Source organism: Cydia amplana, chromosome 9 (assembly GCF_948474715.1).
Source record: "Cydia amplana chromosome 9, ilCydAmpl1.1, whole genome shotgun sequence".
NCBI classification, from domain to species: domain Eukaryota; kingdom Metazoa; phylum Arthropoda; class Insecta; order Lepidoptera; family Tortricidae; genus Cydia; species Cydia amplana.
Window position 1 is genome coordinate 7,472,742 of NC_086077.1, and position 26,576 is coordinate 7,499,317.

At 38.6% G+C, this 26,576-nt stretch overlaps 1 protein-coding gene across 2 annotated transcripts; it reads left to right on the forward strand.

Moving 5' to 3' along the window:
- The first annotated feature begins 1,117 nt into the window (after nucleotides 1-1,117).
- On the forward strand, nucleotides 1,118-21,429 carry LOC134651053 (phospholipid-transporting ATPase ABCA3-like). 2 transcript variants are annotated; one of them, XM_063506036.1, is made up of 32 exons: nucleotides 1,122-1,453; nucleotides 1,837-2,189; nucleotides 2,304-2,477; nucleotides 2,646-2,893; nucleotides 5,214-5,324; nucleotides 6,268-6,412; nucleotides 6,789-6,962; nucleotides 7,465-7,680; nucleotides 7,765-7,850; nucleotides 7,939-8,068; nucleotides 8,578-8,807; nucleotides 9,546-9,711; nucleotides 9,862-10,095; nucleotides 11,120-11,261; nucleotides 11,541-11,647; nucleotides 12,237-12,352; nucleotides 12,528-12,631; nucleotides 13,366-13,531; nucleotides 14,092-14,307; nucleotides 14,648-14,752; nucleotides 15,158-15,329; nucleotides 15,568-15,693; nucleotides 15,863-15,986; nucleotides 16,639-16,766; nucleotides 17,039-17,163; nucleotides 17,241-17,421; nucleotides 17,542-17,703; nucleotides 18,097-18,254; nucleotides 18,781-18,903; nucleotides 19,630-19,795; nucleotides 20,600-20,720; nucleotides 21,199-21,429. In XM_063506036.1, the coding sequence occupies exons 1-32, from the start codon at nucleotides 1,215-1,217 to the stop codon at nucleotides 21,386-21,388; spliced, it is 5,238 nt and encodes a 1,745-aa protein (XP_063362106.1). In that variant the 5' UTR covers nucleotides 1,122-1,214; the 3' UTR covers nucleotides 21,389-21,429. The 2 variants fall into 2 exon arrangements, with proteins under 2 accessions (XP_063362105.1, XP_063362106.1); XM_063506035.1 differs by having other exon boundaries at nucleotides 1,118-1,453; nucleotides 7,465-7,850.
- Nucleotides 21,430-26,576: the final 5,147 nt, after the last annotated feature.

Sequence of the window (26,576 nt, forward strand, 5' to 3'; positions counted from 1 at the left end):
ATCGTATTTTTCAGTTGAACCGTCGTATTTTAAGATACAATCGCCATCAGATATAGCGGAGCTGCCAAGGTGCTCAAAAATATCTGACCATGGCCGTTCCGATAGGATTTAGTTTTAAAGATCTAAGCATACATTGTGACAGACAGCGGGAAGCGACTTTGTTTTAAACTACCTATGTAGTGATAGGTACCAACGTAATAATAGGCAAGTGTGAATGTACAGTCGACGTCAAAGATATATTTACACTTTTCACCTTACTACTAAGGAATAAGGTGCAAAAGTCTAAACTACTTGTAAACATATCTTTGTCGTCGACTGTACCCACCTCAAACGCATAAGATAATAGAGATAAGATCGAGAGTATTGATTTTTGATAATAAAACAATAGTTAGGGTAGCGGACAAAATCTAACATACTTACTGCTAATTATTACTGCAGGTATTAATTAGATTAGAAATTTAGACTGCGTCACGCAAACAAATATTGTGTCATCATGACCGACCACATACGCCTTATTTGCAGTCTAGTCCAGTCTCACACCGGGTTATATGCCTGCATACAAATGAATGCATATTATAAGTCCCTATTGAATATGTTGCTTGCTTTTTGCATGTCGTCTTCATACGCCCGAGTAAGTATTACAATTATTTGTGAAGTCATTTTTAAAGTTTGAAAAATAAACACGCTACTATACGTACTGTACAGTCGCCATCAGATATATCGGAGCGGCCAAGGTCCTCAACAATATCTGAACACGACTCTAACGCCTTGACAATAGAGGCTTGTTCAGATATTTGTGAGCACCTAACGGGTAACTCCGTCTAATACCTACTAATACTTCTTTTCGTGGTTCGCGAGTGAGTGACTGCTGACTGCGTGTTTAGCTCAATTTAACTGTGTGGTGATGGCATTAAACGTGAAACCTATTTTGCCACCTCAAATTGTGACAGTTAATTTTGAAAGTTATCAAGTGTCTAAATTACCTAGTAGTGGTCAAAGAGCATAATTATTTAATTATATAAATGTAGTGGTCGGTGCCTAATAAGTACCTAGATATAAAAAAAACCGAATAATAACAAATGGGGAGAAAAAACTACCTCATCTCTTTATTTGGGCGAAAATCACGTCACATAATAAGGGCTCCTGATGCGGCGCTGCTGCGCCTTGATTCATTCATAATCCATCATTTGCTGATGTTACCTGTTCAGTGAGCAATGAAGGGACGGAGCAAAGCGCGCGTCACCGGCGCCGGCACCAAGTTTCGCCTGCTGATGTGGAAGAACTTCCTGCAGCAGTGGCGGCACCGCGTCCAGACCTGCGTTGAGGTCTTACTGCCCGTGTTGACCCTGGCGCTGGTACTCATCCTGCGCTCGGAGATCGAACCCACCGTAGAAAGCGTTATGACCTACCCGGCATTACCTGCGCACACATTGAATTATTCGTTAAGTGTTCTGTAAGTCACTTTAATTTAATTGAAATATCTAATTATCTACTTAGAGTAAAATCAATCCTAAAATAAACGCACTCTTTCTCGAGCCGGTTTGCAATCCGGATCCAAATTGTATGGAATCTTCCAAAATTAATTATTTAGTTTAGGGATTCCATACTAGTTGGTTCTGGATTACAATTAAATCCTACTTTCCACTAGTAGGCACATACATAGTTACATAAGTATAGGTACCTAACCGATTGCCCAAGGGGCGTTCGAGAATTGATCGAGATTGTAATATATTGTTCAGTTGCAATCTGTGAATGCAATAATTTATATTACGTATCATTTAAGATCGGATACCAACTTCTCTAAACAAACATCACAACTACAAGTTTTATTTTCAGCGCAGGCATGAATTTCAGTCAGTTGTCCATCGCATACTCGCCTGAGAGCCCCGTCCTCGAAAGAGTGATGAGAAGGGCGACTACTAAATTAATAACTCGAAACCTACAAGGCCTGATACAGATTATACTAGATCAATATCCGGACTATGCTGACATGATACCACCCGATCTAGAATTACCAGATTTATCAGAAATTAATATTAATGGAACACTTATTACTGAGATTATTGATAGAATCGTTGGGTTAAGAGTGTATGCTTATAATAGCAGTGAGAGTTTGAGAAGCCTGTATTCGTCAGAAGAAGTAACAAGGCATGTTATAGCAGGGGTGGAGTTTGATGATGAGCTTACTGGTTCGTAAACTTTGTTCAAAAGATAGTTCTAATATTATATATTACTTTTTACCAAAGAATGAAATTAACATCTCTAGAAAATGTACTCATTCATCATCATTATATTTTCCGCAGGCGCCACCCAGCTCAGCAGTAACTTACGATATTCCTTGAGATTCCCGGAGAGACCGAGGCAGTTTGCGTTTTACTCGCGAGGGTCACAGTCGTGGCACACCGACATGACGTTTCCATCTTTTCAAATTCCCGGCCCGAGGAACCCGTATTCTTGGGAAGGTGGCAATAATCCAGGTGATGCACATCGTACCTATTTCATTTATCTCTAGGATAATGCCCTGGCTTCGCTAGTGATTGCAATTTTACAGTTCTTCATTAATTTGGTAGGTATAGGAAGAGCATTGATGGCATTGAACTAGCTATTTACGTATCTTATCTAACCATATTCTTCTTATCTTTTAGGATACGTCAACGAAATGTTCATAGCGATTCAGCATTTAATATCGATGGAGCTTGTAGCTGAAGTCACTCAACAGGACTTTTCCAACTTCAGCGTGGCTATACAGAGATATCCCCACCCTCCTTACGTGCTGGATTTGGCCGTAGAAGCTTTGCAGTTCCTGATGCCGATGTTCATAATGATCAGCTTTAGCTACACTGCAGTAAACATCGTTCGCGCCGTCACTGTTGAAAAGGAACTGCAACTTAAGGTAAAGCTTTAATTAAACCTTTACGCTGACATAGTTCCGTAAGGCCGTGAAATGTGTAAAACTTACAACGTAGGTACCCACATAAACGAGAAATTATCCCATCTTGTTTTTGTAGATGTAGATTTTCAGTCCAATTACTCGTACCATTATGTTTCATTATACCTACATTTATAAATATTTATTTACCTTACAAAGATAAATTCGTTGTTTATCTATCAAAGATAAATTCAAACACTAATCTACCTACTAAAACGATATATATTTATTATTTATACAGTGTAGGTATTAATCTAGAAATAGGCCTACAGATTGCTAGTTCAATACTTGTACGTATTATTTATGTCGTAGCCAAATTGTAAAGTGGCTATTCTTAATATATAAAGAAGAGAAGAAGGATCAGGTCCTTTGATCTGGCTGGCCATTTCACAAATTCATGAATTGCATTGAAAAGCATCGATCTGTAGGTGTAGGCAGTGCCGGCCCGAGCCCTTGATCAGGGTAGAGCGAAATCGGGTTTTAGCGCCCTTCGTTGAAGTTTTCAAGCGTATTTTCCACCCCCCCCCCACCCCTCGCCACACTCGTTTAAAAAAAAATTAAGACGAGGACGTTTAATCGTTAAATGAATTATTTTTGCGATTGTCGGCCACCAAGATTCTTATATTTTTATATAGTCACAGAATAAATAATAGTAGGTAAAATGTCATTCAATAGAACTTGCTAACTATGTAAACAAACTGCCATACTAAAATTGACACTGAATGTCAATTTACTAGTAACTTTTGTTTACATAGTTCGCAAGTTCTATTGAATGACACTTTACTAAGTACAGAAGACTCACTCTCTAACAAAACGCGTCTGTTACGATCAGCACAGATATGGCCGCTAGGTGGCGACAGCGCCACGCGCGGCTTATGGCTTTCCCCAAAATTGGAGCCAAACGGATGTACTTTTTAGCTACCTGTAGCAAAGCGACGAAATCGCGGAGTGAGACACGCCGATATACGAGGGCTGTTTGATAAGTACCCGTTTTCCAAATGTATTAATATCACGGGCCGAAAATATGTATACAATCGTTTTAAGCCATTTTTCAGAGGTGGGAAAATTTAAAAAAAAACAGCATTCTTTTGTTTTTTTCTCATTTGACAGCGATTCAGTGAAAGCGTGAACTTAAAATTGTGAAAATGGAGAAAGAGCAGTATCGGTCTGTAATTAGATTCTTGTTTTTGGAAGGAAAAACATGTGATGAAATAAAAGTAAGAATGCAAGCGGTTTACCATGAATGTGCTCCTTCTATGACAACCGTCAGATACTGGTTTAACGAGTTTAAGCGGGGGAGAACAACCGTCTTTGATGAGGATCGCCCAGGCCGCCCAATTGAGGTGACTACAGACGATATGGTTAAGAAAATTGAAAATATCGTTTTAGCCGACCGCCGAATTGAACTTCGAGAAATCGTTGATGCTGTAAATGTTCCAATCGAGCGGGTACAAAACATATTAGAAGAAAAATTGGGTATGAAGACAGTATCGGCGAGGTGGGTGCCGCGTTTACTCACGGAGGAGCAAAAACGGAACCGACTGACTACTTCGGAGCAGTGTTTGGCCGTGTTCAAACGTAACCCGAAGGAGTTTCTGCGTCGTTTCGTGACCGTAGACGAAACGTGGGTCACCACTACCCCCCGGAAATGAAAGGGCAGTCGAAGCAGTGGATTTTACCGGGTGAACCTGCGCGAAAGATAGCAAAAATCGTTCCATCGGCTGGAAAGGTCATGGCGACCGTTTATTGGGATTCGCAGGGTATTATACATATTGAGTTCTTAGAAAAGGGGAAAACGATAACAGGGCAGTACTATGCCAATTTATTGGATGAATTTGACGCTGGGTTGAAGGACTGGGTTAAAAAATAAAAAAGTACTGTCTCATCACGACAACGCACCAGCTCATTCGTCTAGAGTTGTGATGGCTAAATTAACACAATTACGCTACGCCCTATTGCCTTACCCCCCGTATTCTCCAGATTTGACCCCATGCGATTTATTTTTGTTTCCCAACCTGAAAAAATGGCTCGGTGGTAAGCGATTTGGATCAAATGACGAAGTCATTGCCGCCACAGAGGCCAATTTTAATGACTTTCCGAAATCATACTTTTTGGATGGTTTATTGAAGCTTGAATATAGGTGGAACAAGTGTATAGAGTTAAAAGGAGACTATGAAGAAAAATAAATGCATATAAACAAAAACAACTGATTATTTTTTTCATAAACGGGTACTTATCAAACAGCCCTCGTAGTATAAGTAATTGCAGCAATTTTGTATTTTAGGAAACGATGAAGATTATGGGGCTTCCCACTTGGTTACACTGGACAGCGTGGTTTTTTAAACAATTTATTTTTCTCCTGATCATAGCGATTCTAGTTGTGATTCTAGTTAAGGTGAGATAATGATAATTTTGTAAGATATGGCATAAAAAGAAATATGAATATACGTACTATATATTAGTGTAGCTTGCCAGGAGGCGTATTCAGATTGTTATAACAGGTTATGAATTTGATCCGGATAAATATCCTCTAATATTTATTTATATATAAATCTATATATAAATAAATATTAGAGGACATTTTACACAAATTGACTAAGCCCCACGGTAAGCTCTAGGCTTGTGTTGTGGGTACTTAGACAACGATATATAAAATATACAAATACTTAAATACATAGAAAACAACCATGACTCAGGAACAAATATCTGTGCTCATCGCACAAATAAATGCCCTTACTGGGATTCGAACCCAGGACCGCGGCTTCACAGGCAGGGTCACTACCCACTAGGCCAGACCGGTCGTCAAAATATATAAACGTGAAAGACCTGACTGACTGACTTAAATCAACGCACAGCCCAAACCGCTGGGACTAAAAAGTCCAGGCAAGTAGGTTCCTTATAAAGTCTAGGGGTCCACTAAGAAAGGATTTTTCAAATTTCATAAAAAAAAAAAACTCTCCTGCGCGTGCGAAGCAGCGGGCAAAAGCTAGTATGATCATATTCATAATACATCTAATTATTATAATTAGAATACGCCTTCTATTCTGTACGTGCTTAAATTGGTTTTTGGCGTAATAAGTATTAATTAACCCTTCGAAGACGTTACGTAGCTTTGCTACGAAGTGCTACGGCGTAGCCCGTAGCAGGTCAATCCCGTATGAACCGGAAAATTGTGCTGTATCCGTGAGTACCTACAGCATGATTAATATGCTAATGCTTTTGTGTCATTCGTTTGTAGTATTCCTAAGCATAATGGTCATCATGATTTTCAATATTATGCTATGGGATAAGTTTAGTCTGGCATTATTACCCTATATTAATATCCTAACATTTTATAGATAAACTGGTTTACGAACGAAGATGGTTTTAGCGATTATGCTGTGTTTACCAATACACCATGGTCAGTGCTTCTCTTCTTCTTACTGTTGTACTTTGCCTGCACGATATTCTTTTGTTTTATGATCAGCGGGTTCTTCTCTAAAGGTAAGTTTATTTGGACAGAACTACTTAGATTTGCTACTATTGCAAAAGTGTAGTAAGTGAAGCTTTCTTGTATTGTTTCGGCACTAATAAGTTTTTATTCGAAAATACTTCGAGTGTGTAAAGTTGCAAATGCACTTGTTTTTTATTTTATATCGTTATAATCGCATCTACCGACATATAATTCGCGTAATACCCGGATATAAAATAGGTTTTAAACACATTCAGTATTTTAATCTTTTAACAATATAATACTAATTCAATTGATATTACTCTACTCACAATGTGTGTCACCGAAATATTAAATTGGTACCTACTATACAAACGGTTGTATCAGGTAGGTACCTATAATTGATTTACGATACCTTTTGTATTTTAGGTAGCACAGCAGCCTTATTCTCTGGAGTGATCTGGTTCCTGACGTACATACCGGCTTTTGTGCTACTAATGGACGTTCAGGTCTCATCGGCTGTGCAAGCGGTCTTCTGCCTCAGCATCAACACCGCCATGGCGTTTGGATTCCAGCTTATACTTGCTAAAGAGAATGGTGGAGGTTTGTATTGATTTCTAAAGAAAACGTTGGAAATAGGGGGTGGTGCTTTTCATTAAATAAGGCCCTTAGATTGGCTGATTTTTATTAGGTATGTTAATTGTAAAAAAATGAAGTCACCTCGAAAGCCCAAATTAAGTTTTCGGATATTTTTGCATCTATTAGGCATCCGTAGAAAAAACTTAGTACAAACCTATTATTTTCTAACAACTTTAGAAGATAATGTATGTGCTTTACTTTACGATAAATCTCACATATTTCGATACTAAAGCAATGAATACGTTTTGTTATCATTTTGTCAACAATAACTATATATATTATTGAAGAAAGTATCAATAGGGTATATATTATTAAGTTTAGTTTTTAAAATCGATCGACAAATAACCCAGATAAAACGGAATGTCGATAATTATTACTTTACCTATCAATAACTGCGAATTATTAATTAGCTATAACTATTTCTATTACATTCCACCCTCCACGTTTATTTAACATTTTTTTCTAGGCATGCAATGGGGTCAATTCTGGGAAGTGACCGACCTGGATTCAAATCGTTTCATGTTCGGAACCGTGGTGGTCATGCTAGTGATCGATTGCGTGCTGTACATGCTGATTGCCCTGTACTTGGAGCAGGTGCTGCCCGGGCCACACTCAGCTCCTAAGCCCTGGTATTTTCTGTTCCAGAAAAGCTTTTGGTTGCCAAATAGAAAAATTATGGCAGGTGAGTTTTTAAGAAAATCTTGTCAACAGAGAGAGTTTCAGAACGTAGTGGCTTCATTAATCTTACTTCGATACTTCATTTCAGTTGACGCTTCAGTCGATTATAAAGATACTCCAGATATCATTATGGAAAAGGTTTGCAATGAGCACACCATCGGAGTTAAAATGACGGTAGGTATTTACATAAACACAATAATACAGATCTATACTTTTTTCTGTATACTTACCTATACAGATAATACTATTTGTTATTTTACAGAATTTAACGAAAGTTTACGCGAAAAACGTGGCTGTCAATGATTTGTGCCTAGACATATATGATGGACAAATCACCGTTTTACTTGGACACAATGGCGCCGGAAAATCAACTACCATTTCTATGCTAACGGGTTTGTATAGTATTTTTAATAGGTACCGTGCCATTATTTTGAACATAGTAGTTAGGTTAAGTACGATTGGACCGCGACGGTATCGGTATGCGCGCGAGGCTACCCGTCTACCTATTTCAAACTTTTAATTATAGAAAAGAACGGGTAATCCATCTCGCAATAGATACCTAATGTCGCGGCCTACTCGTGCTACACTAAGGATTAGAATTTTAATCAGACGCTGTAATTATTATTATCTACACTAATAAAATATTATTTCTTGATTATAAATAAGCTCAATGACTCATCGTTCCCATAATTGATAATGATGATTAAACGCTTTAGAGGTACGTCATACTCGTCTACGTTTAATTTCGGAAAGATACCTACAGGTTTAATTATTAGCCGAGCATTTTAGGTCACCGGATAAACAAATAAGTGAAATAAGTAATGTATTAGTTATTCACAATCGTAATAAAAATCAGAGATTGTTTTTGAAACCGTAAACTGACGATTTAACCAATGTTCAGGCAACACAGAAGTAACTAGCGGATCAGTGTGGGTGGCGGGGTACGACATCTCCCAGCAAACAGCGGCTGCCCGCGCCAACCTCGGCTTTTGTCCGCAGCATAACATACTGTTCAATGAACTGACGGTCAGGGAACACCTGGAATTCTTCGGCAGACTGAAGGGTTTCACGGGCCAAGACCTTCAGGAGGATATCGATACGTTGATTACAAAGTTAGAGCTGGATGAGAAGGTTGGTAATTTTATCTTACCCCTAAATGCGATATTAAACTGTGGCCATACTTCCAAACGTTTTCTTACAGTCAGCATCAATTAGCGAATGAAATAACGCGCCAAAAGTATCTGCCACCGTGGATAACTTATTCAAGTAGAGCTAAATCCTTAGGTGTTCTGTGGTTAAATCTCTACAGTTCGCGTACCCAAGTATCTATTGCAGTCTAATTGTTCTACATACCTATAGAGACATATATATCTCTTTTTGACAAGCTGTTAAAGGCGTTGTTTGCCGCGTAGTCTGATCCACTACTATTGATGCTGACTATACGAGACTGTGGCGCTTGTAAAAAAGTTCTTCAAAAAAAGATCAATGAATCAAATCAAACTTCTCATAAATGTATTAATGTATCACCACAAAGTTTCCTAGTCATCATTATCGTCGATTCGCAAATAATTAATAACAGTGCAAGACGTAGAATTTTAATTATAGCTTTCATAATCATAATCATAGTCTTATTATCTCTTAAATCAGCTTAGCTAATTCCGTGTGTGGACAACACGTTCTTTGGCATTTCATGTCACAAATAGCTGGCAAAATCAAATAATGCAGTGTTAGATTGAGATGCCCTGGGACGGAATTGAAAACAAATGCATTTTGAAAAATTCTGATAACAAAATTTTAACTGTCCTAATTTTACGATATCCGAAGATTTGTAATAACTGGCCATTAGTACCTTGTATGATTTTGTTACAGCGTGATTTCCAGTCGGCCGGACTCTCCGGAGGACAGAAGCGGAGACTATCGGTTGGTATAGCCCTCAGTGGAGCACCACGGGTGGTGCTGCTCGATGAGCCCACCTCCGGCATGGACCCAGCGTCTCGGCGTGCCCTCTGGGATCTACTACAAAAAGAGAAAATGGGTCAGTTCGCCAAAGTTACTAACTATGAGTAGTTAGCCACGACAAATAGTGGTCTTCTACTCTATAATCCTAAGTCTGACTATGTACCTACTGAGTAAAAAGAAAAAATCTATTACGATTATTAAATTAATTGAATGTTTCTTTCAAAAGGGCGGTCCATGATCCTCACAACTCATTTTATGGACGAGGCGGACATACTTGGAGATAGAGTCGCTATAATGTCGAGCGGGCGTCTACAATGCGTTGGCTCACCATACTTCCTCAAAAGTCACTATGGAGTGGGCTACACGCTGGTGGTTGTCAAAAGGGAAGGCTTCCAACTTGGATCTTGTACGGAGATCATTGGGCGACATATACCGGGAATAACGATCAAGGAAGATAGAGGTACATTTTCAATGTTAATGAGAGCTCTTGTGCACTAGGTAAGATAAAATATAGATGGTAATCAAGTTTTGTTTGGGCGCAAAAGAGTCGCTGTAATATTTGAGTTCATTCTTTTAGAGTTGTGGTCGATATATTCATTCGACAGCATAATAGCACGATCTGCTTATCAGGATGATTTTTCGTAACACACCTACCCAGGTGTCCAGGGTTTTTCTCTGGGAAGTTAATTTACGCTTAAATCGGTTCAGCCGCTTCAGCGGTTAAAGCTTGAAGAGGTAACAGGCATAATTAATTTCGCATTTAATTAAGTAGGTAACAGTTTCTGATAAAAATATGTATGTAAATGGCCCGAGCTCACTAACAACTGTTTGGTGCCATTGCACTTGTCTATAAAATTTATGATTGTACTTTAAATATTAAATAATAAATCTACTTTTATCTAATGTACTTACAACTAACATATATTATCTACTTAGGCGTGATCGACAACAAGTTTGTAGATAGGCCTGTTGTATAAATCAAACAACAACGCAATATGTTACACCTGTGCGTAAATCAATAAGTACTATTCTATACCACATCGGTGGCAAACAAGAATACGGGCCGCCTGCTGGTAAGCAGTAACCGTAGCCTAAGGACGCCTGCAACTCCAGAGGTGTTACATGCGCGTTGCCGACCTGTTAAAAACCTGTACACTCCTTCCTTCTGTTCACTATGTTTTTATATAACATGCTAACAAAATACGAGGTGTATTTTAACCTTTAGCTAAATTTATGGGCAAAGCCAATATGACTGTATGAGCTGGCTACATATATCCTATTATTAGGTAATATACATACTCAAATCCAAATTTTATGGATATGGGAGTCCCTAAAGTTTGTTGTTCTTCTTGCACAACATATTTTTTTCGGCGGCAGTTTTTAACGTGGGGTTTTAACTGTTGTTCTAACTGTTAAGTATTAAATACTTAAGGGTCCATTTGGAAACTCTCGGGTAGGTACCTTATAAACCAGTTTTGTTTCAGGGACCGAAGTGACATACGCTTTAACTAACGACCACTCGCATTTCTTTGAGGCAATGCTAAACGATTTGGAGGGGAACATCGATACCGTTAAATTTAAAAACTATGGTCTCACAGCTACTACCCTCGAAGATGTTTTTATGTCGTAAGTATAACTACGTACCTACTTTGTACTTGGTAAATTACAATTAAGGAAGTAAGGATGCATTGCCTTACTTAATTAACGCTGCAGAAATAAGCACACAAAACCTTCCCTTTCCAGTATGCCTTGATCAATTTCTGGGTAAGAACCTACCTGCCTAATTTATTTAATGTAGGACTTAATTATCAGTGTTTTAGTTTATTATCAGAAAACTACCTGAAAATTTACAGAGAAGGAATAATCCTATTACATCTTGAAAATAATATTTGCTTTACCTTACAGAGTCGGCTCCGATGTGGCTCCCACCGCTTTTGACGATGTGGAAACTAATACGTCTGGATTAACTGACGATCTAACAGCGGACATGGATATGTTATCAATGGATCAAAGTAAGAGTCAGATCAATTAATCCTTAATAATTAGGCTCGTGAAACATTGAAGACTTGGCTTCTGGCGCGACTAAGTCTCCGTAGAATTAGTACTTCTAAATCCCACTTCCATACTACTTATTCCATACCTACTTTTTACTCCTATAACCCCCTAAATTTCCGCGTACAATTTTTTGTACAGATCTGCAATAATATGTTACTCTTCGAAGGCCGCAAAAATATCTGACACGATCTTATTTGTAGTGCTATAAGAGCGTGTCACATATGTTTGCGGTCTTCGAAGAGTAACATATTATAAATTGCAAGTGACTGTACATGCGTTATTTCGCAATCTAAATTGGCTTCTAAATTCAAAATTAAATAATTGCTTCTGGGTCTCAGGAAGGATTATTTCTTTGATAATAACTAGTATAGCTAATAGTACTAGTATAGGTTCCCGGGACGCAAACTATCTCTATACCAAATTTAATAGAATTCGGTTCAGCTGTGTAAGCGCGAAGAAAGCGTGAAGCGTGAAGAACAGACTTCCACATATCTGCAATATTTGAATGGATATGTATATGTAGGACAAATCAACAATGTTTTTCAGTGGACAAGGAACAGGACATGCTGCGTGGGTGTCGGCTCTGGGTGCAACACGTCTGGGCCGTCTGGTTTAAGCTGTGGCTGGTGTGGTCGCGTTCGTGGATGCTGCTACTGATGCAGGTACGGACAAAACTAGACCTCGTTAACTTACACGAAAAGCAAACAGGTATTTTCCCCATTAGTCCAGGCTTGCTTCATGAACGACAGGAATTTTATGTGCTTTGTTGCAAACTCCGTGGGAACAATTTGAACTTTTCATAGCACGTTAATAAACGCATTATCTATCATTCTGCAGGTGCTAGTGCCATTGCTTATGATCAACATGACGCTTGGGATTCTCCAGTGGGTCATGTCGGTGCAGCCAACAGTTATACAGAGGGCGCTGACGCTTGAACAAGGGTAAGTCACGATTACTAGAATCATACTAGAATTGACTCTATCAGCCAGCCTATTATGGATAGCTTTATCCATCTTTATCCACGTGATAAAATAACTGTCACTGTTTAACACCGTGGGAAAGAAAGTGACGGACACCGTTTTATCACGCTGTCACGTAGACAAGAACGACCATCATATCCGTACTGGTAATGGTACTAATGGTAATCGAATGTAATCGACACAAACCAAATTTATAAACGTCGATGCTTATGTAAAGTAGGTAAATCTTTAAAGTTTTTAAGCAAATGGGCGCTTTTATGCTTTACCGTGGTCGTCCACGACATTGACACGATTTACCGTCTCGCGATAAAGCGAGCGATACCTAAATGTTTGAGATTGTATATGACACCATAAGATCGTAGGTTAGGTTAGTTTGTAATCGCCCTACCGACAGTTTATAATTTAACTAGCGAGATTATAAACTGACGAGTGTATACATTTTTAATATTGTGGCCGATATCGTTCACGTTATGCCGTTACCAATCACTATATTATAGTACTTTTAAGTGATCGTATACAATCTCAAAAGATTGAAGTCCCGCTCTATCGTGACAATTTATCGTGTCGTTGCCGTGGACGAAAACAGTAAAGTATATATAAAAGCACCCAATAATTATTTTATAACTTACTTGGTTTTACTCTTTTACTTAATGTGATAATTTATTTTACTTTTACTGACTTGTTAACATTTACAGCTTTGTAGAAACTGAAACAGTACTGTCTTACAATGGTACTTCGCAAAACTCGCTCGGTGCACTCGCCAAGGCCGCATACGAGTATATGTTCAGTTCGAGTGATATTGAAACTATGACGATTACAGTCGTGGAGAATGAAGCCGTCAATGACTACTACTTGTATAGGGTAAATTTTATGAACCATTTAATATTTATCGTCCCTGCTGGGTAAGCAAAAGAAAACTACCAAGTACCACTGATAACAAACTAAGTTCGGTAAGAACTTAGTCTAAACCTTCTTAAGACGTCGGTTGGCAAACTAATGACCCAATCCACTTCGGATGTTGTAATTATGTATATGCGAAAGAGCGAATTCAAGTCATCTTTTAGTTGCTAGTCGACATAACCTCCATTGACACCCACCCCTATGCTGATGCGTGCTATATCCATTGACGTAGAATATCTCAGGACGGGCTTTACGGGCACTAAAAATGGTACTAGTTCAGCGGTGTCACTCATGAATTCGAGCCAGTCGTGCAGTCTAACGCAACTAGTTGCGACCAATAGCGCACGTGATGCGAACTCATCAACCATTCGCGTTCTAGCGGTGTCACACCGCTGTACTGGCCCCATTCATGCCCCATTCTTAATTCTTATTGCCCGTAAGGCCAGTCCTGAGATATATGTCAATATTAATCCTCTCCTTCAAAGTATTACGATAAATATAAATTATTGAACATTTTGTAGACTAATGAGCCCTCGCAAATGGCGTTTCTACGAAGCCGAATGCTGATCGGAGCCACGTTCGACGAGGACTCTGCCACGGCTTGGTTTAGCAACTTCGGGTACCACGACGTGGCGATCTCGCTGAGCGCCGTGCACCAGGCTCTGCTGAAGGCCTGGGACCCGAACGCCACTCTCAGCGTGTTCAACTATCCTCTTGAAGTTAATTATGTGGATCAGGTAAACTCCTCCTTATCTTTTCAGCTCTATCTATGATGTTTTTTTGTTGCCTCCTTTCTATGTGTAAAGGGCAATTTGGGTGAAGTAAATTGTTAAAACAAAAACTAATTTGGGCGCCACACGTGCACCATGTACAAATCTTTGTTTGAATAACATCTTCTATTTTTCTCTCTCAGTTGCTTAAAGATTAGCTGGAAGAGATCCAAGGGATAAGTTCGCCTTTGTATACATTTTTGTATTCTCTTTTTGTTATGTACCTACTTGTTTTGTGTTTAAAAGTGATTTACTACTACTACTACATTTGAAAATTATGGGCAATTAAAAATATTTTTTTTTACAGAGCAACATGATGTCCTACGTTGCATATCTTTCCATGCAACTTTCGTCGGGCATAGCAAGCAGTCTTGGCATCGTGAGCGCAGTTTTTGTTATGTTCTATATCAAGGTAAGAGTCGGTATTTAGCAACAATAATATTAAAGCAATTTTCATTTATGAGCGCAGTTTTTGTTATGTTTCATATCAAGGTAGTTTATGTAAATAATATTACAGCAATTTTCATTTAGGTATATTATTTCAAAAGTAATCTAAAGAATAATCATCTAAGGGCTAATATCAAACAAATTCTTATGTAATGAAGCGTGGGCGGATCGATATACCTACCAACCTTTATTACTTGCGTGTCCTATCCATGCAGGATTTAAGTACGTTATTAACTATGCATAGGTAGACCAAAAGTCTGTGCGGAAATTACCTAACTGTACATTTTAAATGCCGGCCTATTGCCATTTATGTTATTATTTATCAGGCACACCAATACGTATAATTAAATGATAGTTTTTGCACTAACAGGAACGCATTCTTCGAGCTAAGCTCCTTCAAAAGGCCGCCGGCATCCAGCCGGTCGTCATGTGGGGCAGCGCCGCGGTGTTCGACTGGGCGTGGTTCTGCATCATCGCTGTGACAATCGTCATCTCTTGTGTAGCCTTCCAGGTTATTGGTCTCAGCACGGTTTCGGAATTAGGTAGGTGTTGGTTTATGTTAGTTGCAATAAGAAAACCAAGAGCATGGTCTGAACAAATTAATTTAGCATAAGATAAAAACACAAGAGACATAAGTACCTATACCCCCACTATGGCTTTCAATTGTGAAAGAGTTGAAATTCCAATGTTGGTCTTTGTAAAATAAACATTCAACATTGTACCCTTCGTAACTGTATTACGTCTAGCACCCAAATAATACTATTTGTTTAAAATTGTCAGGTCGCATGTACCTAGTTCTCATGGTGTACGGCGCCGCCATGCTGCCGCTGCACTATCTAATGTCGTTCCTGTTCAGCGGGCCTGCGATGGGCTTCGTCGCAGTGTTCTTCATTAACGTGTTATTGGGTTAGTGCAATTTGATATTGTTTGGACGCATGGTAGAAAACCTAATGCAGAGATACCATCTGACAAGCACAAACTAAAGATATGGTATTTGTTGTTTGTATTACAATTGGTATGCTATCTCTGCATTGCCTTTTTCTCGATGCAATACAGTTTTGGGGTTTCGTTTCAGGTCAAATGGGTCCACAAATCGTGGAAGCACTGCTCTCTCCGCAGCTGGACACGGAGCACGTGGCGGTGATCCTCGACTACGTACTGCAGATATTCCCGCTCTACAGTCTCGTCAGATCCATCTCGTGAGTATAACAGAATCATGTCCCAGGTCAGAATAGATGGGTCCACTGATTGTGGAGGCACTGCTCTCTGCGCAGTTACAAATTAGCGGAGATCCCGCCGGTTACCGCTCTTCAGTCTCGTTGATGATTGATGAGTTGGATCAGTTAGATGGGTCACATTCAGATCTTCGTGGTGGGTCGAAATTTATCCGTAAATGTCCTCTAAACATAAGGTACAGTCGGCCAAAAATGTGGTCTACCACCCTACGGTTGAGGTTCTTTTGAACGCCATGAGATAACAAGGTCGATTTACTTTAAACTCCGTTAGAAAAGTCAACCTTAGCGATCGTTAGATCTCGCAGAAACTTTTGTCAAAACTGGTAGACCACTTTAATTTTGTTGTAGAACACAGAGCATGGAGCGAGAAATCTTGACTACTCAATGGGCTCATGTCATGTGACATGACATGAGTATGAATGGAGTCTTAGTGACATAGTAAATAAAAGCGATATTCTCCTCTTGATTCTTTAGCTCGAATTTACACGGAGTTCGTGCGCCTCGCGCGTGCTCCTGTCCGTATAAGGTGCGAGCCAACCGCAGTAAATTTAGACGCATGAAGCATGTAATTTCTTGCAAAGGTAAACTATAGTTTAAACGATAAACATTGTTTCAGATTTCTGAGCCACGTAGGCTTGACGGAATGGTCGTGTTTGCAAGCGTGTGATTACCTATCAGCCGTTTTGCCCATCGGCGAGTGCTCCGTGCAGACCATGTGCGATTATAACTACACTACTTGCTGCGGTAAGTACTCGTACTCCTACTGTACTTACTAGCTACGCTTTGCAAGAATTGCAAGAAGCGAAATCCCCTGATCTGACACGAACTACTAGGTCAAGTCGATTTTAGATTTCGCACACTTCATGTGGTTTATTAATTCCACTCGGGCGCTGCTGTCAGTCATCAGTGCGGATTCCCATCAGTTGTGACGTCACTCACCTCTATATATAGTACTTAACCTGTAACATGTTTTGGCCAGCTACACGTTCAAATCCCTATGTATAAAATGATTGCAGTACGCGACGCCCCCTTTTTCGAGTGGGAAGAGCCCGGCATTCTGCGCTATGTGACTTGCATGTTGGTCTCCGGCGTGGTCTTTTGGACCGTGCTCATGTTTATTGAGTACGATGTATACCACAAGGTAAATAATCTCCGAATATGTGTTAATTGATGTTGAAAGTTATGTTTTACTAAACCTTGATAAATGATTTCCTGCAGATCTTTAACTGGACGAAAACCCCACCGCCTCTCGACGAAAGCTCCATGGACCCCGACGTTGTAGCCGAGATGAAACACGTCGAGCAAATCAGCAACTCTAACTTAGCACAGCAGAGCCTTGTGGCAAAGGGGCTATCGAAATATTACGGGAAGCATCTGGCTGTCAATCAGGTTTCGTTCAGTAAGTGGGACACCTATTCGGTTGATGTGCAGTAAACGCACATGTACCTAAGTAGGTACTTATAAATATATCACATAATCTTTCACGAAGCAATTATAAGTACTTACAATTTGTTTGCAGCGGTGGCAGATGGGGAAGTATTTGGTCTCCTGGGAGTGAACGGCGCTGGTAAGACGACTACCTTCAAAATGCTGATGGGCGACGAAATTATCTCCAGTGGAGACGCCTTCGTGAGTGGCTACTCTGTAAAAACAGATATCAATTCTGTACATGAGAATATAGGTGAGTTATGGACTGTATTTTTTATAAAAAAAGCATCTCTTGCGTTTAGTTACTTACCCAATTATTACAAACAGGTAGGTAACTATTGAAAATAGTTACCAATATTATGCCACCCTCTTAGATTCAACCAAGCAATCATCGATCGTCGTAGTACGACGATCTATAGAAAGACTACGGAGTTAAACTGACTAGATACGTATAGTATTTCAGTCACCTCATCAAACAGGACAAACTTACATCGGACAGGTCGATGAATGCAAAGTCTGTTGATCGGAATGGAATAGTCTAGCTAGAAAATTCAAACAATAAGTATTTATTGTAAATAGATCTGGACATCCAATGCGGTGATCCGAGTGCCTTCTTGTGCCATTAGTTGGTTATCGTTTGGTTTAGGGTACTGCCCGCAGTTTGACGCGGTTTTCGGCGAGATGACGGGCCGGGAGACCCTGCAACTGTTTACCATGCTACGCGGGCTGCCGACCCAGTACGCCTCTATGCGCGCAGATCTGCTCGCGGACTCGCTTGGCTTCACCAAACACCTGGATAAGCGGGTAAGGAACCTTTAGTCAATGTGAGCTCCTGTTCGACGACCACCAGTCAGCAGGCCGCAAGACACTACGACTGAAAAATCATATTTAGGGAAAATGAGGAGTTGCAAGTAGGGTTGCCAACCGTACTATATTATATAGTATTGTACTATATTTTGGCTCTCTGTACTATATACTTTTGGAAAAATATATACTACGCTAAAATATATTATAATATATTACACTTATGTTTAGTATTTTATCTAAAAGTACTATATTTTTTGAAATGTACTATATTTTTGATGCCTTATTCTGGAAAATACTATATTCCACTAAAAAATAGTTGGCAACCCTAGTTGCAAGTGACGCCTGTGGCTCAGACGTTCGACTTTCGATACGGAGGTGGTAGGTTCGAATTCAGACGCGCATGTAGAGCCCGATTCCTCTTATGTATAAGGGGAAGCTTGGGCCCAGCACTGGGAAGTAGGTATGTACGCTTCGTACGTACGATTTCGGAAACAATATCAAACATTAATGTACTTAATTACAGGTAGAGCAGTATTCGGGAGGCAATAAGCGGAAACTTAGCACGGCTATAGCGTTGCTTGGATTCACACGACTTGTATTCGTCGACGAGCCAACGACGGGAGTAGACCCTGCAGCTAAGCGACAGGTTCGTTAAAATATTTAAGTTCGGGTGAATTCACTTCACCAGCACATATTATATGCACGTAGTCCTAAGAACATAGCCGGCCGCGCCTAAAAACCGAATTTACGCTCTCATTTTAAAACGACATGAAAATATCATATCATGTCACTTGGCATGTACATTCAAGTAACTAGTTGCTAAGCGGGCGAGGAGTTCTAAATTACTTTGACACGCTCGATCTTAATCTCTTAACAATAAAGTCGCGTCAAGATCATTTTGAACCGCCCGCATTTTGGCCCGCATAACAACTACTGCTGCTGATTGTAATTGTGACTTAAGATTTTCACGTATAAGTATAGTTTGTAGCTTTCTAGTAGACCCCGAAGGCTTATCCTATTGTCTATTGTTCAGTAAAACCGCACGTGCTACTTACCTGCAAAAAAAGGGTCCTAATTATTCTATTTGGCACCTGAGCGCGGGCTAGTCCAACGCTCAAAAAACCAGTGTAGGTGCGCTCTCCGATAACGCGCCTTTGTTACGCATCTCGATGACACATTTTAGACTGGTTCTGTAGCGTTCGACTCGCCGGCACTCAGTAACCGAAGTACCGATTTTTTATGCAGGTGGTTGTGGCACGTGGCACGAGCGGTTTTTCTTAACTATAGACAATAGGATTAGCCTTCGGGGTCTATTAGAAAGCTACAAACTATACTTAGGTACTTATTTGATGTGGATTCTATGGTCGGACAGGTATGGCGTGCCATTCGCGGCGCGCGGCGCGCGGGGCGCGGCGTGGTGCTGACGTCACACAGCATGGAGGAGTGCGAGGCGCTCTGCTCGCGGCTCACCATCATGGTCAACGGCAACTTCCAGTGTCTCGGCACGCCGCAGCACTTGAAGAACAAGTTCTCGGAAGGTAAATGTTATTGGCTGGATCGAATGAGATATTCATTATATGTCGATATACAGTGTGTAAGTCCAATACGGGCAATAAATTAAACTAGATATAAGAATTTACCCGTCTAATCATTAATTAAGAAGTTTTTTAAAGTTACACTTAATATGACTCCGTAATGATTTTTTTTCACATGTACCAAGCAGCAATGTACTGCAAACATTAAGAAACAGAAGATGACATGACATTACGAGATACGAGCTTTTTATTGTAACTTCTAACAAACGTTGACAGTTACTTTAAAAAGCTCGTATCCCGTAACGTGTGGTGTATTACATTGCGGGCCGAATTATTTTGTATGGTTAAAATTTTCATTGCATTTCTAAGTAAAATGTATCTCAATATACTTTTTAGGTCCTATGCTAACCACCGTTTAAATATTCGCCCGTATTGGATTTACACACTGTATATACCTACACATTGACATAACAGCGCCATCTGTCAGTTAGAGATCAATGTTGTATTTTGCGTTAGTTTCTTGTAACCCACTAGGGAGCGCGCATGAACTGCAAGCGGCAGCATGAGCACAGGAGCCCCCTGTTTATTGGCGCGAAGTGTAAATGTCAAGTTTAAGCTTACAATGTAGCCCCCAAGATGATAGAACTGACAATGCACAAGAAAACGTACGTGAACTGTAGAGGGCAGCACTTGCTTTGGCGTGAAGTGTCAATGTACAGTTTCAGATTCAGGCCACAAGATGGCAGACCCTCCAACGCACGCGGCCCCTATATAATTGTATCCCTTAATTATTTGCCACTTTTACAGGATTCACATTAACGATAAAAATGAAAATGGACGAGGAAAGTACGGACTCGATAGCTGGTGCGCGCGGCATTGCTGCAGTAAAACGTTACGTAGAGACCAATTTCACCGCTCCCAAGCTAATGTAAGTATTGCAATTATTCCGCCATGCGACTGGAAATTTCTTATGGTTTTTTTGAAGTGAAAACTTCTTTAGCGGCGCTGTGCACTTTTTGTGATGGGGAAAAAATGTTAAACTCGCGAGAGGTGTCACGTGATCGTAAGACGGACACGTGACCTGATCGAAAAACTGTTACTTCAATGTCATTGAGTTTTTCTTTATTGATTTAAATGCCATCTAGTGAGTTTCGCTCTAACTGGTATTAATATAACTCGAGTACTAACAGTGATGTCCTTAGGGGTTTCAAGTAATGCGACTAAATAACGCTAGATGACGTTAACCTCAATTATACATAGTGCTGCAGACATTTTGCAATAGTGATTGAGTTTTCACTTCTGCCTGCACTCCCGGAGTGCAACCCATTGTTTTTTTTTAATTCAATATTCAATGTATTTTATTAAGCAAAAGGGATGAACTAAACTTTCATTCACCTGTTTTATAGGGAAGAGTACCAAGGCCTGCTAACTTACTACCTGCCCGACAGAAGCGTCGCCTGGTCCAAAATGTTCGGCACAATGGAACGCTGCCGGCAACACCACGACGTGGAGGACTACACCATCTCACAAACCACGTTGGAACAAATATTCCTGCAGTTTACAAAGTACCAGAGAGAAATGTCGGAAAGGTTATAGTATTCGTTCGACGATGAATTTGTGTAGGTACTTATCAATGCGGTAATAGAATATTTTCTCTTTTTTTTAACGTAAAGATAACTATACTGGGTCAACCAAATCTTGTCAGTAGAAAAAGGCGGCAAATTTGAAAAATGTAGGCACGAAGGGCTGTCGTCCCATAGAAAATTTGAATTTCGCGCCTTTTTTTACTGACAAGATTTGGTTGACCATCTATAGAGTCGGACCATGCTCAGTTTTCATACCAAGTTTTCCGTCAAGTATTTAGCTTCTATGGGATATGTTATGTTACAGGGCGGACACGCCATACATCAAAAATCATTTGCGTTTATATATATGTGTGCGCGGCACGTCTGTACACGCGTCATTGTGTATGTGTAGGTAAGTCGCTTTACTGAGAGGACGCCAGAAGTCCGCCAGATTCATGTCGCGGCCAGTCGCGGGGCGAGGTAATGCGAGTCGGGGCGGGGCGGTGCGTGGCCGTTCTGTATGATAATCAGGCCTCGGAGTTTTTTTAGCACGGTAAGACTAAGGAGAGCTATGGAGTCTTTGTTAACATTAAAATTAAGTTCATACTCATACTCATCCTCATTAATTAAGTACAAGTAAATTATGTACAGCTCTAGACCTAATAAATATCAGCGATCATCACAATAACGAAATACGTAACTATATATTCATGACATAATGTGACATCTGATTTACTCATACACATATTTAGAACTTTCACACACAGTGCAGTATATAACTGCTTGATCGGTATTATACTCTAACTCTTCATAGGGTTCTATCCAGCGCTGTATAAACGAAGAACGTTGGCGAGATTTTGTATTGTGTAGAATGCTGTTGACATGCTTTAATATAAAAGTGTGTCTTAATTGCGTGAGATGTACGTCACAAGACACACACATTACTACACATTTTTCGTGATCGTATATAAGATCTTTGTACGGTTCAATCCAGTGCAAAATTTCAGATATTTGTGGATCCGTCATAATGAAATCAGCAATTTATTCCGAAATTTGCCTTAAATGAATATATTGAAGTAACAAATCATACGTCTTAATATGTTGATACATGACATATGATGTCATTAAGTGCATTATCTAAAGCGGCCAGTGACAACGTATAGTTCCTTATCTTAACAGTAATTATAGTATGTAGGTACGTTAAGTACTTAAATAAAATATTGGAGCGATGACACTGCAATATGGGTAATATAATAATATTAACATACACATATACATATTATTACTTTTTTATAATATAACATTTAATTAAATATATGTAAACAGAATTAATTACATATAAGTAGTCTAAGTATTTATAAAACGATTCGGACGAACTTAATTAATGAGGATGAGTATGAGTATGAATTTAATTTTAATGTTAACAAAGACTCCATAGCTCTCCTTAGTCTTACCGTGCTAAAAATACTCCGAGGCCTGATGATAATACTATTACTTATTCTGTGGTTATGTATGCATTGTAACTATCAAATCGGTGCAAACTTAGCGTGGTCAGAGTCTAAATTTTCGGGTTTCGTTAAGATATTTGGTACTATACTCCAGTGTTTCTCATGGACACCGGCCGTCCCGAAGTGAAAATATAGTGGTATTAGACTTTCCCCTGTACCTCTATCAGAGAGAGGTTCAATTCCTGCATTAAGTATACGAAAGCCTAGTTAATAAATTGTGTTCATAGATTACTCTAGCAACTTTTAGCCAAATGTTATGTAAATATTTTATAGAAGCCAATTTTAGAAAATTGAATTGCTAGAATTCATGAGTCATGTAAATGTAAATAATAGTAGCATATATTATATGCTAATATTTAGAAGTAATTAGTCAATGCTGCTAAAGTAAGGACAATAAGCACACATGCATTGACCCACTTGTTCCTATCTCTATCGCACGCGCACATTTATATTGCTGTCCCGTTCCCAGAGTGGCATTGACCGCCGACAATAGGGAATATTACCCGCAACTCTGCGTAGGTGGCGCCACTCCCATAACAAGTCACAATTTAAGGGTCTACCGCAAACTAGAGAGTCGAAATTTTGTTATCTAACCTCTCTCTCTCTTGCATATTCGAGCGATTAAGAGGTAGATTGCTGAATTTCGATTTCGCGTTTCCCGGTAGGCCCTTTGTAAACAAACCGCCTTAATGTATTGTCTGTGAAAACTTGTCAAAAAACAGTTTAAGGTACAGTATGTGTAAGTTAGTCTATGGTACACTTACGTCGCTAGTACTGCACTCTGGCGGAAAAACTTTGCAGTAATACTCCCTATAATGCGCGTGCGAGAGAATAGAGATAGGTACAGGGGGGTCAATATACATACAAGATTCTTCGTGTGTGTCCTTACTTTAACAGTAACACATGTGTAACCGTGGCAAGTTGACGTGTGGCTAACAACATTTTGTTGTTTATACTAGAGTAGAGTATTTTGGCCAAAATATATTGGATAATAATTTATAATGTTAGGTAGATTTTACATGTTATATCATGACACATGACATTTATACATACATAAGATTATGGTATCTTTCTATTCATGCAATAAAAGAATATTGTATTAAAATATAAATATTTTATTTTACATCTATCACTACACACAAAGATAATACAAAATACATTCACGACGGTTTACATAAAGCTACCACTGAGAATACTAGGTTGTACAACTTGTACATAGACTAACAGGCGGCGGGGCGCGAGTGCAAACTTATATGTTAAGAGTGGAGATGTTTTTTAATATCTCTGTCTAACATATATGTAGCTGCATTCCCGTCGCTCCGTCGGAACGTCTGGTCGTCGGTAGTACTAGTAGAACACGTTAAAGCTACGTCAAAAGATCGAAAAAGTAATGAATACTGTAATGTAATGTCTTTAACACACTGTATTGCCTATCGTTATAGACTTACGTCTACTATATAATACTATATTTTAAAAAAGATCCAAGTGCAAATATATGTGTAATATTCAGGCTTAAGGTATATTGTCTGCTGTAGAAAAGTAATAACCGATATAATAAATAATAACTGTAAAGTCGGTTAATAATAGCCGACATCGACAATACCTTTTTGGTTGAAAACAGCACATATTTTAACCGGGAAAGTGTGATAAAAAAACTGTTGACAAAGACAACGGGAAATTAAGTCTATTCCATCGAGTCTGGTATATCGTAACATGATCGTAACGTAACTTTAGAATTTCGTTATTGAGTTTGATATAGTCTACACAGCTATGTCACCTGTCACCATTTTTATCTACTAAACCGCCAGCGCAATTGGCAACGTTTGGAAAAGCAAGCTAACTAAAAGAGTTTAGCGCATCTATAAGGCCAGCTCATAAACTGTGGTAACAAGAATCTATCATCCGTTTGTTTCGTTCTTACTTAAGACATTTAGGTATAGAGATAGAGCACTTACGCCGTTCTAAAAGAATAGTTTTCGATTTTTGTCGTTTTTATCTGGTCGTAAGATCAATTATTTCATTATAATTTTATCATGTGTTAATTTTAAGATTGTGATGTTTTTAAATAAATTATTTTCATTTAATTTCATAATTTTATCGTAATATGATAAATTTATCTAATTAACAAATGTAAATTGATACAACTAGCGATATTTTTCCGCTAAATAAATAATTTATACCTAGGTATACATGGTTAAATAAATATTAAAGGAACCAATTATAAATATTAAGGAACATTGGTTAATGGCTTATTATTAACCGGGCAACTAAAATATTAAACAGGAACTTTCATTGGGCATATAATAATATAATTTGGCTGTGCATTAATAACTTAGCGCCAAAAAAAAATTTTAGCCTCAAATATAAGCATCATATTATTAAAAAAACTTGCAGCAAAATCAATCCACCCAAAAAAAATATACGGAACTTAAAGTGATAGGTTGGCGTCTAAAATAATAAATTGGCAAATAATATTGTAAAGCGATCATAAAATTTACTTGTCATATAGTTGTTCACACCTAAGTAATCAACTAATCATAAGTAATCATAACTGAGCATATCGTTTCAGCTAGGTAGTATTTTAACACGAAAGCAGTTAAATTTAATGAATATTGGTCACTTTTTACACAAAACACTTCAAATTAATTTACCAATACGCAATGGTCAGTATACTTATAGTCGAAATTTCTAATCATGAAATGCGTAATGGCCATTATACCATTAGATCTTTAAATTTTTAATTACTAATGTCAATAGTTACCACTGTGTTCTGCTAGAGCCAACAGATAGGTGCGACGACGAGCGAAGCGAGGAGGAGCGTGTTAGGTTGACCGTGTAATGACCAAACAAAATATTTTAAAAGAACTTAATTTTTTTAATTAATCCCGTTTTCTTTTTAAAATGTGCTTCATAAATGGTGTCCAATATTCAGTATGTAGTTTGGTATTCAGTTGCCAAATAAATACTTGGTAGGTACCTGCCTAAAAATAATCAAAAGCTGTAACGGCATTAAAATACAACTCATGTTGATATACTTTAAGGCTCCGTTTTTGTTGCCAAACTATTAATTTTAGTAGCCATTTCTAAACTACCCAAATTCGATTAATTAGTTGACCGGTTAAATACGTGCCTTGGTTAATTATGGCTAGAACATGGCATTACCTACAACAAAATTTCCTAATTCATTTTCACAGATCAAATTGTACTTAAATCACATTATGTATTATTTATTTCGTATAAAGAATTACAACTGGATATTAGATTTCAAATAAGATAAGTGACGTCGTTACTTTTCTTAAATATTTAAGAAAATACACGGTGAGAATATGTCTATAAGTTTCTGCATTAATAAATTTAAATTTGGTAATCAGGTAGTTTACATCAAAAAAGGTCGTAATAATAAGTAAGTACCAATTTTAAATATAAATTATTTCACATTTATTATAGGTAATTTATATCTAAAACTATTATCTACATTTTAAGTACATGGTGAAGTACTGTAACGTCTGTAACAAGCATATTTAGGTAAACGCTTAGAATAAAATATCACATTTATTACAAAAAGTTCTGCTAGAAAGGTCAGACTTAAAATTTGTTTACATACCCTAATGATATTTTTAATGTAGAAAAAACCCATGCGCCATTTTTTTTCTCGGTCCCTTTCGAGGTCATACAGACATAGGAATCCGTGTGGCAAATTTTCTTGACAGG